Raw genomic sequence first — 18954 nt, 5'->3', positions numbered from 1 at the left:
CAACAGACCCCCTTATTCAAGAGCATGCAGTCAGACTTTACAAAGCTCAACGAGAGAATCCGACTCACCAGGCCAAACCCTCAATTCAGTCATGCAGAACAGGTTTAATGTTTTGTCAAAAAAGAAGTCCTTTCGAAGTGCCGTTTTATGTCCAATCGACTGGACATCGACAAGAACAATCCAAGAGATGACGAGGATAATGATGGGGTAGATGACGAGCTGGTGCTCCACCGAACTTAACTGGATAATTAAGGTTCGTCAAATGCATCTGTTTGCATGATGCCGTTGATGGATACTGCTACTAGTAGGGGTTGCATGACTTAATTTTTTAAAAAGTCGACAGTCAAGTAATGAAAATCGAGTCGACTTTGACTAGTCGTTGATGACGTCATACACCTGAAGCGGCACGGGGGGGGGGGTATGGTTCGCTGGAGTTTTTGACAATTAAAATTGCGCCCACATTTTAAAAGTAAAACACATTTCTTTTAACAACGGTAGTTTCTGCTTCAGCCCTCTCCCCCTCCCCCTGCTTCAGCCCTCTCCCCCCTCCCCCTGCTTCAGCTCTCTCCCCCCTCCCCCTGCTTCAGCTCTCTCCCCCCTCCCCATGCTTCAGCCCTTTCCCCCCCTCCCCCTGCGCAGCGGCAGCAAACTCACTGATGCGCCTGCAGCCTCTCGGAGTTCCTGCTGCTCTAAACATTAAAATAATTATTTCATTTTCTGTTCCTCACTTCTGATTACCTTCAATGGTGTCTGTTTGTTGCAACCAGCAGGTACAAAAACTAACTTGTTTTTATTTGACTATTTTTCTGTCCTGCCTGTTTATTATCTTCCTGCATCTCCTCTCAGTCCTAAAGAGAAACTGCTACCTGGGTTCATATATATTCACCTCATGAGTTACCTTTGAACTGCAGTTCTAAAAGATCTACCGACCGCAAAAACAGCGGAGTGCTCGCTGCGTGCTGGCCGACTACAACGGGCCCGTTTTTGCTGCGGAGTTCGTGCCGGAGCCGAGATAGTGGAATTTTGGGGGTGCGTCACCGGAGGACAAAACGCGCCTCGTTCCGCAGCAGCGAAACGCATCAGGCACAAATAACAGACAGAAAACATTAAAGGAAATGAGCCGACATGAACGATTGCGTGTTTTATTTGTTTTTAAGGTGGTGACACCTGATTTGGCGGTGCTCAGGACGCAGATGTCTGGAGCGCGTCAACGATCAGAGCTTTGCATGCGCAAACTGGCTAAGATTAGGATGGGGTGAGGGGAAGGTAAAATTGCAAGAGGGAAAAGGGCATAATTTGGTTAAATGTCCGTTTTACCGCCGGTGTCAGAACCGACGCTCTGGCACAGCGCGTCGCCTCCGCCTCCCGACGTGCAGGGGCTCGTCACCTGCTGTCTTTTCCGAGGACTGCATCTTGTTGCTCATTATCACGTGACAGCGACTAGTCGATAACAGGCATAAAAAGTCACTACAGAGCGGTGAAGTCGACTAGTTCATACAACCTCTAGCTACTAGCTGGGTCCAGTTTTTGCCAATGCAGGACCTGGATGGAATAAGTTTGGGGATCGCAGGGAGATGGGTCCAGAAGCTGACAAGGGGAGTTGTTCCAAGAGAGATGCACCCCTGAGGCTCGAAACCTAACACGGGCGAGGACCGATTCAAGTGATATGAAACGGTGCCTTGTTTCAGTACCCGCCCTTGAACAAGAACTTGCAAGACAGTGATTTGCCAAAATAGACAGCAGCACATGCGCAAGAGCATAATGTCATCAGTTGCTGTGGTCTAGCTGTAATCAGAGCAAGCATCATGGCAGAGAGAATGCACTCTAAAGTGGGTGATGACAACATCAACAACAATCTAAGTGAGGCATCATCATCTTGATCTACACCAGCAGGTAAATAAACAGTTTAAGATAACGTTAGCTTGATATTTTAGCTTCTGTTGGCATTAGCTAATGGTGCTGTTTGCTTTCCCCTCGGAATTTGGAAAATCTGACTTCAGAGTAGAAAATAACCAACTCTTTGAAATAGCGGCAAAGTAAATGATGATGCACAGTAAATGCGGTTCACAGCAAAGATGCTTCAGTTTAATTAGCAGTCTATAAATCCGCAAGGACCCACCTATCACACAACTTGTCCAAAGGGAAAAGGAGAGGATCTGGAGTACAAGGAGGTGGGTTTTAGTTTGTGATGCACCACAATATTAAAATACAAACATGTGTGTGTATCAAAGTTTGTTGTAGTTTCATTTGTAGTTTATAATACTAGCTACCACTAACAACCATCTTCTCGTCATAGTTATTCCAGAGGGCACTGAAAAGGGAATAGGAGTACATGAAGCTGGGTTTTACTTTTTGCATAATTTCGAAACAGTTGTGGTAAAAAGTTTCCATATTGAAGAATTTAGTACGACACTACGATGATAAAATACAAACAGTTATATGTTATTTAGAGCGACGGCAGCACAGGAGTTAGGTGCTCGCCCCGTAATCGGAAGGTTGCAGGTTCGAGCCCCACTCAGTCTGTCGCAGTCGTTGTGTCCTTGGGCAAGACACCTAACCCACCTTGTCTGCTGGTGGTGGTCGGAGGGACCGGTGGCACCAGCGCTCGGCAGCCTCGCCTCTGTCAGTGCGCCCCAGGGCAGCTGTGGCTACATCGTAGCTCATCCCCACCAGTGTGTGAATGTGTGTGTGAATGACTGATTGTGTTGTAAAGAGCTTTGGGGGGTTCCAGGACTCTATAAGGCACTATATCAAATACAGGCCATTTATGTCGATATTGATCAAATAGGGTTAAATACTGAGAAATTAAATTAATTAATAAAAAAAGAGATTTAATTAAGTATAAACATAAAGTATTACAAATTGGTACCATTGAGTACAGCTATCAACCCTAGGTACTGGGAATTGGTATTGTATCAATTCAAATGTCAAAGGTATCCATCTCTAGGTACCATTTTCGATTATTGACTAAGTTCTGAGGCTAAATTGTGTGTGTCCATGTCATTGGCTGAGAAGCACCCCAACTAAACCCCTGGGAAAAATAAAAGATTTGGTGCTCTGTTATTGACAGGAGAATCCTTTTTTCCAGTTGCTGCAAACAGAAAGAAGATTAATCAGATAAAATGACTATCCAGCCTTCAGCAGTCCAATCCCTAGACCTTTAACAGAATATCAGTCTGTCTCTGATGGTTTTCTCAGAGAAAATGTGTTTGTTTGCTGCCCTTTGTGATAAAAGGCCATTTAAGGACAGTCCAGGTGCTGCTGGGTTTTCAGGGTCACCCTGAAGTCACTTTCAAAATCCTATCGGACACTTTTTGGGTTGTATTATCAAGCATATTCCCACTCAGGATCTGCCATCTAGTCAGGATCCAATGAAAGGAGGTAGAAAAGGTTTACAGCTTGAAATTCTCTGAGCTCCATGTTATTTTCTTAGTCCTGTCATATTACCATCATGAAGAATGAATCCTCTCTGTAATGCTCAGAGATTTTAAAAGGCCTCTTGGAATGCTTACAAAGTTTTACACCCCCACCAGCAAGAAGATTTATTAGCAGCACGCAGGACTCAGGATTAATGCTCACGAGTAAACCACCACAACCATTAATGTCTGGACCCATAGGAATAGGAAAATCTTCACATTTGAAGTGTACACTCACCTAAAGGATTATTAGGAACAGCTGTTCAACTTCTCCTTAACGCAATTATTTAATTACCCAATCACAGGACAGTTGCTTCAGTGCATTTAGGGGTGTGGTCCTGGTCCAGACCATCTCCTGAACTCCAAACTGAAGGTCAGAATGGAAAAGAAAGGTGATTTAAGCTATTTTGAGTGTGGCATGGTTGTTGGTGCCAGATGGGCCAGTTTGAGTATTTCATAATCTGATCAGTTACTGGGATTTTCACCCACAACCATTTCTAGGGTTAACAAAGAATGGTGAGAAAAGGGAAAAACATCCAGTATGCAGCAGTTCTGTGGGCCAAAATGCCTTGTTGATGCTAGAGGTCAGAGGAGAACGGGCCGACAAAAAGCATTTGTGAAGCCACAACACGCCCAACCTTGAGGCGGATGGGCTAAAGCAGCAGAAGACCCCACCGGAGACCACTCATCTCCACTACAAACAGGAAAAAGAGGCTACAGCTTGCACCAGCTCACCAAAACTGGACAGTTGAAGACTGGAAAAATGTTTCCTGGTCTGATGAGTCTCCATTTCTGTTGAGACATCCAGACGGTCGAGTCAGAATTTGGCGTAAACAGAATGAGAACATGGATCCATCATGCCTTGTTACCACTGTGCAGGCTGCTGGTGGTGGTGGTGGTGTCATGGTGTGGGGGATGTTTTCTAGGCACACTTCAGGCCCCGTAGTGCCAGTTGGGCATGGTTTAAATGCCACGGGCTACCTGAGCATTGTTTCTGACCATGTCCATCCCATCATGACCACCATGTACCCGTCCTCTGATGGCTACTTCCAGCAGGATAATGCGTGATGTCATGAAGCTCCAATCATTTCAGATTGGTTTCTTGAACATGACGATGAGTTCACTACTACAACGGCCCCCACCGTCACCAGATCTCACCCCGATAGAGCATCTTTGGGATGTGGTGGAACGGGAGCTTCGTGCCCTGGATGTGCATCCCACACATCTCCATCAGCTGCAAGATGCTGTCCTATCAGTACGGGCCGACATGGCTAAAGAACGCTTTCAGTACCTTGTTGGATCAATGAATCAAGGCAGTTCTGAAGGCAAAAGGGGGTCAAACACCGTATTAGTGTGGTGTTCCTAATAATCCTTTAGGGGAGTGTATGTTGTGACATTTTCCCCCACTCCTGTCTGAATCGTGGACTTCATAGAGGCACCGTTGGTAGCACGGTGGCCCCTCAGTGAAAACGTTGCACGTTTGAATCCAGGCTGTGGCCTTTCTGTGTAAAGTTTAGTGAAACATTGAAGTTGTACTACTGTTAATCAAATCCATTTTTAGTGTGAAAACTAAGTGCTATCTTTAGTACTTCAGTGTGAAGGCATATGACTGTCAGTTTCACAAGTAGCACATCCTGTCAAGAGCGTTAGTGAAGCAAGAATCTGTCTCAACCTTTCAGTGAGGCAGAGCCGTTCCTGCCTCAAGTTCCTGCTTTCTATTAGACATCTGCTACTGGCTACAGATTATCTTCACACCTAATGCAAGATTCATTCTGAAACAAAACAGCTAAACTAAATCCAGTTAGTCATCGGTAAGTACAGCTCAACTTTCTATAATGTTGCTAATAGACTGAACAAACACTGCCGTAAGATTACTGACTCATGTTTTCCTTTTAAATGAATTTTATTCACGTGAATCTTGATTGTATTTATTTATGCAATACCAAACAAATTTTGGTGCACCATTATGAATGATGCTGCATTTAAGTGGTGTTGGAAATTAAAAATATTTTCCCAATTAACTCCTACCCAACGTTTAAATTTTCTAACGTTAAAGTCATTTGAGCACAAAAAAAATGCTTTAATGTGAGGTAAGGGTTAAGGAAAATCATAACTTTTCACCCATGCCACCTCTGATGTCTCCTATAAATGATGTCATATGAAGGGCATTCCATTTTGGTTTTATTTGTTCTCAGAGGGACAATTTCTTCTAATTCTTCAACTATGTGAAACTTTCAATTTTACATAGTCAAATTTTGTCAGATATATGCAAATTAGGACTTTTGCTCAAAAACACACTCCTTCCTTCCCAACTTTACCACAAAAGAACATTTTAGATTAAATTCTTTCATTGATACCTGCAAAGAACAGAGCAATTTCCACTCTGTACAGATTAATTAATCATATCTGTCCAACATCTCTTTAACCCTCCCACTGTCTTCATGGGTGACCCCGCCAGGAAAGTTGACCATTGAGCAGTATTGATGGTTTATCCCTTGAGGTCCACGAGGCAGGGGTGAGGTCCTGCTCAGTAGTCAACTTTCCTGGCGGGGTCACCCATGAAGACAGTGGGAGGGTTAAGAAGGTGATGAGAAGCAGATATGGGTTTGGTAAACAATGACAAATCATGGAGGGCTACCCTTGGGTGTATACATGGATCCTCAATAGAGCATTCTACAGAAGATAAATATAGACCATGATGTAATGATGCAATGCATTGTGGGATGTAGCCCTAGACAAGCGAGTGTGTATTTTGCATGGGTGCCTATGGGTCTGAGTCGCTCCACTCATCACAAAGTTGTAGTTCCGTCTCCTAAATATGTTCAAATGAGAAGGACCTAGCTGTTGGGGGAGGTGCTAATCAGACTCCAGATAGCCAGACTGGATGTCAAAGAGGACATTTTTTAATCCATTTTCTAAAGCCGGGTAAGATCCACGACAACATGAAACAGGTGGAAAGGGAAACGGGTCAAGCTAAAGACAGTAAAAGAAAAGTGGTGACATATTTGGAAGAGCAGATTTTCAGTGTGATCAAGATCAAGGCCAGCATGTATATTTGTTCCATATATTTGGCCAGCGGGAAAGTCCCTACGTCCGAGAATAACGAGCTGATACTGGCAACACTCTCAGATGTGGAGTTATCCAGGAGCAAGCGGTATAATCGAAGGGACACAACTGCATTTCTCAGTCAAACAGCATCCAAACGTGGCCAAAAAATCAGACTTTTGACCAGAAGTGGGTGGTATGTAAAAGGTAGGGACACAAATAATAACCTAAGAGTAAAAAAATGTACTTAGAGAAAATGTTATTTCAAGACTTTGAGTTATGAGTAACATTTGTGAGGATAAAAGTTAGAATTTTGTGTCTGTCCGTTTGTTATTGACATAAAAGGGCTCTATTCCTGTTTTTGCAGTTTGTTCGTCTAGCACTAAGCAGTACTTGCCCAGTGACGTACAATACACAATTTGTTCACGGCATTGCCTGAAACAGCTGAAAAGAGTCCGGAGAACTCATCTTACCAATGCAAGATTAGCAGACATATCCAGATGCAGACCTGTCAGAGCATTCTGTAAGGATTTTCTTGCATTAGTCTAAAAACCTCCAATAACACGGCTTTGACTATTGGAAAATCCGGTTGTTGGTCTTACCGAACCACCACGCTTCTAAGGGTGCTTCACTCATTACTCATGTGCACATTAAGCAGGAGAACACCACTGGTGTGAGAGGTTCTCTGCTCAATAATATCAGAGAAGGAGAAACAGCCAGATGCTATCACTTCAATTTTAGGACAAACTACCAGCCCTAAAAAGAAAAACACCATTTGAAGTCATGGGTGACAAAAGTCACAGAAAACAGCGACTGGTCTTTAGCACTATCTCGTTTCCTCTGACAATGTGGGTTTCCAGCTCCAGCGGACTTGGCCCAAGTACCTGATGATACCTGACAGGACGGTTGAGAGTTCTGTTACTGTGTTAGCGTTTAAAAGAAAGCTTGCTTTGTAAATGTATTAGTTTAATTCTTCAACTGCATCACTAGGGCCTTGGCATACATTTGAGTTTATCCAAAATTTTGCTTTCAAAGTAATTAAAATTCAGAATTTCCTTTATAACCCAAATTATTCCCTTAAAAAGTGCATCATTATAAAATGAATAAATAATAATCTAACAACTCAGTAGCCATTAAGAATATAATCATCATTATCAAACTTTCACATGTAATAAAGAGTGCTGTTGTTCTGCAGAACATTTAGTGCATTTGCAAGATCTTTAAAAGTCTTTATTCATTTTTTTAAGAATAACAAAATAAATTATTGTCTGTGAGCAAAATTAGGTGGTATTGTTATTTGAAATTTGACATGTACTTATTTATTGTTCAGTAGCTGAACTCATGTTAATGGTGTTTGGGTCTATGTTATCATATGAGAGGTATTGTGCCACATGCATGAAGTTATGAACTGGTGATGGACAGCTTAACAGGAAACTAGGGATGCACAATATATCGGCATACATATCGGTATCGGCCGACGTAAGCAGTTTTTGAACATATCGATACACAAGAAAAACTGGGCCGATATTAACAACCAATATTTTCTCCATCTTGTTTGCTTTAGTGTATCTGTTTCACAGGGTGAGGGGGGTGATGATGTGTAAATGTATAGCCCTGCGACGGTGAGGGTAATCATCTCAGAAACGTAAATGTGTGTGTGTGTGTGTGTGTGTGTGTGTGTGTGTGTGTGTGTGGTGTGTGTAACATAATGCAAATTAAACTTTAAAGAAATAAAGCAAAACATTCAAAAATTCACCTCGCAGAATTATTTCCATCTATACAAAATTTCCTGATTTCAGAGGCGTGAATCGGTATCGGCAAATATCCGTTTTCGGCCATAACGGTAACATTAATATCAGACATCGGTATCGGCCCAAATAATTGATATCGGTGCATCCTTACAGGAAACCAAATGTTTGTGCTTCATTTGATGAGGAGGATCCTCGAATGAGAGGTAACATGCTCTCTGCTTCTGTTCCAGTTACAAACACACGATGACGACGATGACCAGCCTTGTTTTCACGTGGCTGCTGCTTCTGACAGCTTGCAGTGCGGTGACACCAGGTCTGCACAACAACCTCACTAATGTGACGTCAGGTGAAGAAGTCGAAAACATGTTTGTCATCAAACAGGTGGCAACAAACAGGACATCAGTGTCCAAGCAGCTTTCAGAGATCCCAGGCGTCACTGTTACACCACCTACCACTGAGGATGTGCATCCCATAGAAAACAAAACCAGGTCTACTCCTTCACTGCAAACAAACACTTCAACAACAATCTCAGTGAGTGGTGAAAAAACAGCAGCTTCAGTTAATTCTGAATGGATGGATTTCACCAGTTCAACGGAAAGAAGCACTTTTAAAGTTACCAAATCCATTTCAGCGGCTCAGACAAGGTTCAGTCAAGCTAGAGATCAAACCGCTCTTTCAACTGAACTGCCACAGAACCACACCACAAAAACACAGTCAGCCTCTCAGTTCACAAGAAGTACCTCTCAGTCGACCTCCACAACCCCGTCTACAACCCTCATCTCTACCGCCACAACATCTATCAACACTGAAAAGAGCACGTCTATTAGGATACGCCCGGTCACAGGGGGTGATGCTGCAACATCCCCAGGTTCACACAAAACTACAGCTGCAGGGCTTTTAGTCCACAACAACAAGGCCAAGAAGAAACAGGGAAAGGCAACCAACCAAACAAACCACGGAAAAGTGGTGGCAGGAGTAATAGGTGCCGCCATTTTTCTGATGATGTTAGGATTCCTGCTCATCTACATAAAGAAACAAAGTGTCCAGAAACAGCAAACAACAACTACAGACTGGGCTGGTCCCTCCCCATTCCTAGAGGGCGGGCTTGATAATGACAAAGTTACTCTGAGGTCATCTAATCAAATCTCCTTATCCAGCTTTCTGCCTAAGAGACTGTCTAAAAGATTGTCACTGCTTCCAGAAACAGATCAGGAGTTACAAGACATGACGCCAGGCACCACGTTTGGAGGCAAACATCAAGGGGGCACATCTGGTGAGAGTGTGGCTGAACAAAAAAAGAATGGGGTTGATGGAAGTGTCCTGGTCACGGACAGCAAAGGCGAAGTTGCAGAGGCAGCTGTAAACTCTGCCTCTATGAGAGACCACTAACAGCATCAAAGGCTTCCCTAACAACTGCCTGAATAATTCAGAGGCAGGCAGCTTTAGACAAGATCATTCTACTAATCCGCTTAATCCGTCTGGACAAACTAAAGGCAAAAGCCAAAGAAGGCCTTGTGCTGTTCTAGACAAACTGGAACATTTCCCACCGGATCCATCCGCTGCACATTCATTTTGCTTTTTAAGCAGCTTCTTCAGGGGCAGAGAATATAAAAACAGGATATTGACTAACTTGCCACTATGACAAAAATATGAGACAGTGATGCTTACCCAACGATTGATTCTTCAAGAAGTAGCACCTGTACTAGAGGTTCCCAGACCCTTAATGTTTGTGCTGATGTCTACAGATAAAACAAACACACTTTAAAGAGGTCCTTCACTCATATTTTTGATACGTGTGCAGTGGTCTCCAGCAGGAACGAACTCCTTGTAAGTTGAACTCGGGGTGGGGGGGGTGGGGGTGGGGGGGGGGGGGGCTGGAGAAAGTAGCTTCAGAAAGCAGGATGTGGAGTCTTATTTCCTGATATTTGGACATCTCGCCTCTGATTGGCTAACAACAACATGACAATGTAACAGAATGAAATGACTGTTTTTTCCTCCTCTGCACAAGACTAGTCTGCAAGAGATAGGGCCTCAAGGTCTCATGCATTCCTTCTAGCCTGCTTATTTTCAGCTCAACAGAAGAATGGAGAATGAACTCTTTTCTTTTAATTCATCAAAGAACTCTATTTTAATAAAGCTAATCCATCAAAGTGTTAGTCAATGAATAAGATGTGACCGATCTGTGAAATCAACATAATAATTACTTTATTATAATCCTATAGAATATGATGAGTAATATGACTTTAAATGTTCCAACAGGACTGATCTCACGTAGCGTTAAAAGACATGACACATTCCTTTCACTGATCCAATCAGAATCTGACAGATCTGACGGAGGCGTGGTTTTGATGGTGTTTGGTATTTTTCATTCGACAATAAACCAAAACATCCGAAGTATAAAACTATGCCACGTCATCTCTAACGCCGGGTCAAAGCGTTCCAGAGAAAGTGTCGGAGTGGCCAATCCGCAACTCTCCTCTTTAACCGAAAGAACAACAACAAGCTGGATAAAAATTCGTTTTTGTTCCAACTGCTGCAACGGTTCCTTTCTAAATAAAAGCTGAACCATCAAGACCCAGGCTCGGGTCTCACTAGACGCCAACAAATTGTCGTGACCCGGGAGTATCTCACAGACTGGACTGGTCGGCAACCGCTGCTTTTCCTACCGGCTCGGTTCCAGAGAGGGTCAAGCTGGACCTCAACATTCCTGATCTAAGGAGGACTTCCTGAAGGGTAGGAAGACCGACATAATGGTGTCTCATGTGTTTATGAATCTCCTAACCAAAGCTTAACGCGAAGACATCACCTTCAGTTCCCATCAGAACTAATCGCTTCTTCGGATTTGCTGGTTCTGATTAACATCACACATCATCCATTCACCATCTCATCCACTTTAGTTACACCGTACATTTAGTTTTAAAGTCAGTCTAGTTTTATTTGTTAGTAATAAAATTATTAACGTTTAAACTTGACTCTCTTCTGTTGTCTCTGAGTGAATATGAAGCGGTTATCTAATCCCTGCAATAAAAAGTTCCAATCTTCTGGTTTAAATAACCTCACAGATCCGTAAGGTGGATTTCATATTTCCTATGGAATCCTACGCCTTATGGCTTATTAAATAACATGTAATTTCAATCATTACAACAACTACTGACTCTGTTTACTCTACAACGTTGATGTTTTATCTTCACAAATAACACAAACCTGAAGGAGTTCTGCCATGTGGTGGATGTGCTAATGCTAGCAGTTAGCTTCAACTAGTTGGGACGTTCCTTGCCATTTCCTAGACACTAAACCAACAACATCCTTCCTCGATGCAAGCCAGTAAGGATGAGTCCAAGCAACAGTGTGACGTAGATCTGCCAGGCTTTCCTAATCCTAGAGTTTCACTGTCTATCAGAAGCTAACGCAGGAGACAGGTGTAGGAGACTATTTTCACGTTCAGCCTGCATGTCAGACTCAGAGTGACTGATCATTAAAAAAAATAATTAGTAAAAATTAGTTTCTTGGTGAAGGACCTCTTTAACTCTGTCTATGCCTGCAGGTAGACGTTAAATACCACAGAGTGAGTTAGCGTTCTCTACAGATTAGTTAGGATGAAATGAGTCCAGGTGCTACAACAAATACAGACATTAAGAACAAGACGGTAGAAACCGAACATTCCCTCAGCCATGTCTTCACAAAGGGTGAAACCCACATGCTCACTAGAGTAGCTGACCTTCTCTTTGCCCACTGCAGTTTTAAATAAACGAGCCTTAGACTCAGGCCTGGAGTCTGTAACTGCTCTGGACTTCTGGCAAATTCCATATTTTATTTCTATGGCAGGATTGAGGGGGTAATCTGAGCAAATGCTGCAGTGATGAAATCCATTGTGGCCAGTAAAGAAGCCTAATGGTAAGTGGTGACTAACCACTGACTACAGGCAATTCAACAAACAGGTTCCCTTGTCTAGGTGGCCGATGGCGCGCCTGGAACAAGAACTTCCAAAAGTGAAAGACGCTAAATACTTCTCCACCCTTAACATTGCGTCTGGATTTTGGACAATTCCTGTCCATAAATCGGACCAACACAAACTAGCCTTCTCCTTTGATAACCGCCAGTACACCTTCACTCGGTGTCCTTTTGGTTCTTCCAACTCGCCAGCTGAGTTCAACATCTTCTTGGACAAAGCCTGCCCCAATGCTCGAGAGCGAGGTACCCTCATCTATGTCGACGACATTCTTGTTCGTAAGCGTACCTTGGATGACCACCTGTCCGAGCTGGACCATGTCATGGGTCAGCTCGCAGCTGCAGGTGCAAAGATTTCTCTCGCCAAAGGTCAGTGGTGCAGGTCGCAGGTTCAGTTCGTTGGCCTCCTTGTGGGACCACAGGGAGTGAAGCCTCAACTTGGCAGAAATCAAGGTGTGGCCACCATCACACCTCTTACGAACGTCTCCGAACTTCAGAGCTTCTTAGGGGTGTGCAACTACTCGTGCCAGTTCATAGAACATTACGCTGAGAGCGCGAGACCTCTGACTAATCTACTGAGGAAGGATGTGCCTTTCGAGTGGACTGAGCAGCAGCAACAGGCCATGGATGACCTGAAGGCTGCGTTATGCTCAGCTCTGTGCTTGGCACTCCCCGATTGTGACAAGGAGTTCCACCTTGAGGTCGGTTTCTCAGCTCATTGTTTGAGTGCCGGTCTCTACCAAGTATATGACTGTGACAGGCGTGTCATAGCCTATGCTAGTAAGCTCTTGTCCGGTCCTGAGTTGAAGTACTCTGGCTGTGAAAAAGCTTTGCTTTCCACCATGTGGGCGGTGAAACGCTTTTCTAGCTACATTGGTGGACAGAAAATCATCACTGAGACTCAGCACCAGCCAGCGACCTTCCTTAACAGTCAGCGCATCAGAGATGGTGTGGTGACCAATGCGTGAATCGCGTCATGGCTGCTGGCTCTTCAAAGCTTCGACATCGAAGTATGCTAAGCCCAGAACCGGTGTAGGCCTCTTAGCATGGGTTTGGCTGCGTGCCAACACTGCTCGGACAACGCTGTCGCGTCAGTCCCGCCAGCTAGCCCTCCTCAGACTCTTCAAAACCTCAACCATCACTACTTCAGTCTCTGTGTGGACTTGCCGACCGTGTACGTTGTACGTTGATGGCAGTTCTTTTCGACATGGTCCTACGCCTGGTGCAGGCGTAGGTGTCGTCTGGTTGAACGCTGACCAGAAGGACCCTCGATGTTACTGGTTGGGTTCTAAGATCTCACAGTTTGCAGAAGTGGCTGGGATCTTGATTGTACTACAACATGCTAGGGATGGTGGCATCCGTGAGCTGGTGATTAGCATTGACTCGGACTATGCGCGTCTCAGTTTCATTTGTCATCTACCTTTTTGGAAGGGTAACGGGTTCCAAACATCAGGACCTCTTCATGGCATGTGACGCCCTAGTGACGGCACATGACATGCACGTTTATTGGCGTAAAGTCAAAGGACATTCTCGTGCACCCGGAACTGATAAGGATCTGAACGACCTTGCAGACTCTCTTGCCAAACAGGGCGCGGCCGATGGTACTCCATGGGCCTTCAACCCCTTGTGGCTTCCTGAGGAGGTGTCTTCTCGGTCTGACCCACCCCATGTGTGTGTCGTGACTCAAGCTCAGGCCGCTAACGCGTCCACCTCCAAACCATCCGAGGTAGTGGTGTCCGTTCAACCTGTCTTTTCTGGTAACGATCTTGTTAGTCTTCAAGACTGTTTTTTCCTCCTCTGCACAAGACTAGTCTGCATGAGATAGGGTCTCAAGGTCTCATGCATTCCTTCTAACCTGCTTATCTTCAGCTCAACAGAAGAACGAAGAATGAACTCTTTTCTTTTAATTAATCAAAGAACTCAATTTTAATAAAGCTAATCCATCAAAGTGTTAGTCAATATAATAAGATGTGACCGACCTGTGAAATCAAAATATTATATAAGTTATTATTATGGTCCTATAGAAATAATAAGTACTGTGACTTTAAGTGTTCCAACAGGACTCATTTTACCTAGTGTTAAAAAGACATAACACATTCCTTTCACTGATCCAATCAGAATCTTACAGATCTGACGGAGACGTGCTTCTGACGGTGTTTGGTAATTTTCATTCGACAATAAACCATAACATCCGAGGTATAAAACTACACCACGTCAGCTTTAACGCCAGTTCAAAGCGTTCCAGAGCAAGTGACGGAGTGGCCAATCCTGACCTTGTACTCTTTAACTGAAAAAACGACAAGCTGAAAAATCCAGTCGCTATAACAACCAGCGGCAACAACAGCTCCTTTCAGAATAAAAGCTCCACCGACCCAGGCTTGGATCTGACCAGACGCCAATAAAAGTGTTGTGTGCCAGAAGTAACTCCAGACAGGTCTGATCGGAACCAGCGGCTTTTTCTACTGGCCGCGTTCCAGAGAGGGTTCACTGGACCTCGATATTCCTGATCTACAGAGGACTTCCACCAAAGGCAAAGGTAGACCAACTTGATGGTGTCTCATGCTGTTTCTGAAACTAACCAAAGCTTAATTCAAAACAACATCCTCAGTTCCCGTCAGAACTAATCGTTTCTTCGGATTTGCTGGTTCTGATTTACATCACACCTCATCCATTTTTAGTTACACTATATATTTAGTTTTAAAGTCAGTCTAGTTTAATTTGTTAGTAATAGAATTCTTAACTTTTAAACTTGACTCTCTCTATTCTGTTGTCTCTGAGTGAATACGTAACGGTTATCTAATCTCTGCAATAAAAAGATCCAATCTTCTGGTTTAAATAACCCTTCGATCCATAAGGTGGATTCTATATTTCTATGGAATCCCACACCTTATGGCTCATTAATTAGAAAGTAATAACCTCCATTTCATTACATTTGTATGAGTGTTTTTACTTTGTAAATGCAGTGCATGCATAAAGATGCTTAGCAGTGAGTTTGGTGTTTCCACCATAACCCTACCAGTATGAAATTGCATCAGCAGAATAAAACAGTCAGTGGTAGAAAGACTGTCAGTCATGGCACTATTCACCGCAGAATCAGCGCTTTCCTGCTTTTAGCTGAATCTCCTGCAGACTGTCGGTGATTTTACAGAGAAACACTAACTGCTAGTGAACATACTGGAAAGAATTATGCAAACTGAAACTATCACAGGCAGCCAGCTGACCGTTTTGTTGTTTAAAACCTCAAAACCCACATTTCCCAACAGCCTGACATCATTTAAATGATGAAAGTTAGTGTTCTGCAGCTCCAGGTCATTACAAATGGACATTTATACCTCAGTCTGCGTTACCAGCCAACCAGTGCCTGCGCAGTGCAGTGTGCCCACATTTAAATATAATACACTCTTTTAAAGTGAAACCCAAACGTGTTCATGTAAACAAGCATCTGACTCTCAACGAGCAGCAATTTAACCCTTTCTGGTGGAAGAACTGGTGGTAACTGCACCCAAGAAAAGAATCTGACTATTTGACATGAGTAAGAAGAAGAACAACATTTATTCTTAACAAATGTTATCAACTCATTACATTATTATGAAACTTAAATGAAAGAGTGAGTGATTCTGAGGTGTCCACCCATGAGTCTTTAATTCCTTTCTCTGCATTGCAAATGTGCCAACTTGTATAACTGCACTTGAATCACAAGTGAATTCTTCCTAGTAATGGTAATAAAAGTATACATCAGCTAAAACACTTCACTAAGTTAAAAACACACAGATAGATCTGTTTAAGTGCCTCGGTCTGCTGTTAGACAGCCTCTGTTACTTTGGGACAATCACATTTCAGAGACTCCAAGTTCTTAGTCATAGGATCAAGAACGATGAATATGAGCTAAGATAAAACCCAGTAAAAGAACAGAACGTGTCTGGCTCTACCTGGTCCAATCTAGTAAAGGTGAGATTTTAAAAGTAGAAGGTTAAACCAGCTTCCACCGTAAAAAGAGGACAGGGAATAAGCAGGAAACCGAGAGGCAGTAGAGGGACGAAACTCAGTACCCCCTTAGTATAGACAGAAACATTTTTGGTACTTGTACCTACATTTTTTTTTTGCCTGTACTAAACTTTAGTACTTTCCCATTAAATCATCCCTGATTATGAGCCACACAGCTCCTCTTGCAGCTGAACGTCACATACTCACACGAGGACAGCAAAGGCTTGGCTGCATTTTGTGAAAGTAAACAACAACAGAGCTAAATTTAACATATGTGAGGAGATTTGTTGATGGAAATACCAGGAGTTTCATAAAGCACCACATCATTCATTCATGCTAGCCAAAGCACACACTATAAAAGGCAGACCTGAGTCTCCGCTAGATCAGCAACGCATCAGGCTCTTTTTCTGGAGATAAATAGACAAGACTCGTGTTTCCAGTGTACTCAGATCTTTAACTCTCGTTTCAACTCTTATTTTAGATTGATCTATTTGAGAACTAAACACTTTTTATTTAAGGGAGGAGATATTTCATTTTTTGCACCAAAGAACAGATGGTTTTATTTTATACCATTTACTTTGTTTTGCACTTACCTTTTTCATATAAATATTTAAACGATGTCTTATTCTTCCTCTAAAAAGAAAGATGTTAATTTAATTAGTTTACCATTGACACTGAAAGTCTACGGTGTTATTGCTCAGCTTAATTTAAAAAGTCTCTCCTAAATTAGACTCAAAAATAAGAAAAAAGCACTGTTTAGGTACAGTTACCTGAAAGCAGGTATTAAAAAAGCACTGGTCTAAAAAATCTAGTAGTAGTCGTAGTGGGATGTAATCTGGTCCCAGTAATTATTCAAGCCCCGCCCTGTCCATATAAATAAATGTGACACTGTCCCGATAAAAGAATAAAAATACAACTCCTTTCATTTCTGCCAGCTGTTGATGCTTTGATTCACATAGCTCTCACCTTGCTGCTGCACATAAAGATATTAAGGTATAGGTATGAATGTTTCTGACATGTTTTGTTGTAATTAGTTAAATGAAGCAAAGATAGAGGGTGGTGAAGTGGATGGGACTCAGAGATTGGCTCCAAACAGTCTTGTAAGCAGGTTGAACCATCAATGATTGTCATGGTCCGTGGTGTAACCCTGTTCTCTCCTCGGAGTATTGTTTCACAGCTGGGCGTGTCTGAGAGCTCCCAGCTGCTGCTGATCTCACCAGCGAGGCCCAGGGGATTTGAGGAGCAGTGTGACACTTCACCACGCCGGATGATTACTCTGTTTGGGTAGCTCTAGCCTCCAACCTGATTCTGACATTTGTATCCTGTTCATGTTAATCTGTCGCCTGAAGTTCCTGAATGCCCTTCCCTGCTCTCCTCCAGGTTCATCTTCATCCCTCATCCTCTCCAGAACAACCCAGGATCTCTGCATTCCTGACCACACTGCTTCATCCCCTGGCCGCCCGCTCTCAGCCGCTCACCTGCCATCAGCCATCCCTGCTCCTCCTTCTCTGGATAAACCAATTCCCTCATCTCCTGGATCTCCTCAGCTCACCCGGACCTGACCTACCCCTCCCTGTACATTTCACCACTACCAAGAAACGTAAGCCCAGCCTCCAGATAAGTCTCCATTGCTTCCACCTTATGTTCACTCTGTGTCCCTCCTCAGAATCCCCTCCTGGTATCCTGCTGCCAGTCCTGCACGTCGTCGGTTCCCGTCTCGCCTTTGCTCCTCTCCTAATAATAAAACCCTTTACTTACTCACCTGTTCTCCTTGTTGAGATTCTGCATGTCGTGGGTCAAGAAATTGCCTTTACTAGATTGGACCCTAACCGTGACAATGACATGGGAAGACAAAGACACCTAAATGTATGAGTGTGTGTGATGGTTAGTGTACCGGGTCGTCAGCAGGTGTTTTTACCTTCCACAATGATTTCCACAGACAACAAAGACTTCTGAATGTGCGTCCAGATAAAAAACTTTAAAGCGGGCATCCACTCATCATTATTATTATAAATCTGGTGTGGTTTCTGGACTGGCAACCTGTCCAGGGTGTACCCCGCCTGACTGCCCGTTGACCGCTGGAGATAGGCACCAGATCCACTAGGATAAATACAGTAAAGTTTATCTCTCACCAAATAGAATATTTACTAAGACATCACAATATAACCATTAAAACACTATTGTGTGTGTGTGTGTGTGTGTGTGTGTGTGTGTCTGCTCTGTCTTCTAGATCCCCAGTGTGTCGTGGCGGATGGCTGCTTATTGACCCTTTGCACGTGACGTCACACCACTCGTGTGACCCCCCCCCCTCGCCACGATGGACGGCAAAAAGACCGTTTACACCCATAGAAACTCCAGTGAAGCTAGTCAAAACAAGCCGGTGTGTAGCCTTTTATGGTTTATTTAGTTGATTTGACAGTAAAATGGTTTTAGCTTGCTGCGTGGTCGGCTGCACTAAGAGACAAGGACGTAAACTCAACTCTTGTTTTTTAATAACTTTGATGGAGACTGAAGACGGAGATGATGCAGCGACCAATCAAGCGGACTAGCAGCCCTCAGACGTGCAGCGAACATGTTTTTACCGGTAAGATCAACGTTCATTTATTTCACGAGGAAGACAGGGACAGGGATGAATGTGATGTGTTTATACTAGTTACTGATAATCCTGATGGACGGGTGTTTCACCACGGAGGATGAGCGCCATCTGCTGTAGTGTAAAGCGAGCCAATTAACAATATTAAAGCTCCGATGTAGGATTACGTGTGTTAAAATGACGTTATTTATTTATATGAGCGACGGCGTTCCGAGAT

General features: G+C 43.4%; 2 protein-coding genes across 4 annotated transcripts in view; one reads left to right on the top strand and one right to left on the bottom strand.

The window, feature by feature from the left end:
* nf1a (neurofibromin 1a) overlaps positions 1-18954 on the bottom strand; it is a 226240-nt gene that overhangs the window by 43112 nt on the left and 164174 nt on the right. The gene's annotated exons all lie outside the window — the stretch shown is intronic.
* Positions 5100-10052, top strand: LOC107387654 (uncharacterized). Its single transcript, XM_015962750.3, has 2 exons — positions 5100-5227; positions 8443-10052. The coding sequence occupies exon 2, from the start codon at positions 8456-8458 to the stop codon at positions 9599-9601; it is 1146 nt and encodes a 381-aa protein (XP_015818236.3). The 5' UTR covers positions 5100-5227; positions 8443-8455; the 3' UTR covers positions 9602-10052.

The sequence above is a fragment of the Nothobranchius furzeri genome, chromosome 13 (genome assembly GCF_043380555.1).
Source record: "Nothobranchius furzeri strain GRZ-AD chromosome 13, NfurGRZ-RIMD1, whole genome shotgun sequence".
Lineage (NCBI taxonomy): Eukaryota > Metazoa > Chordata > Actinopteri > Cyprinodontiformes > Nothobranchiidae > Nothobranchius > Nothobranchius furzeri.
Note: the sequence above shows the minus strand (reverse complement) of the source record. Positions and strands in the feature narration are given on the sequence as shown.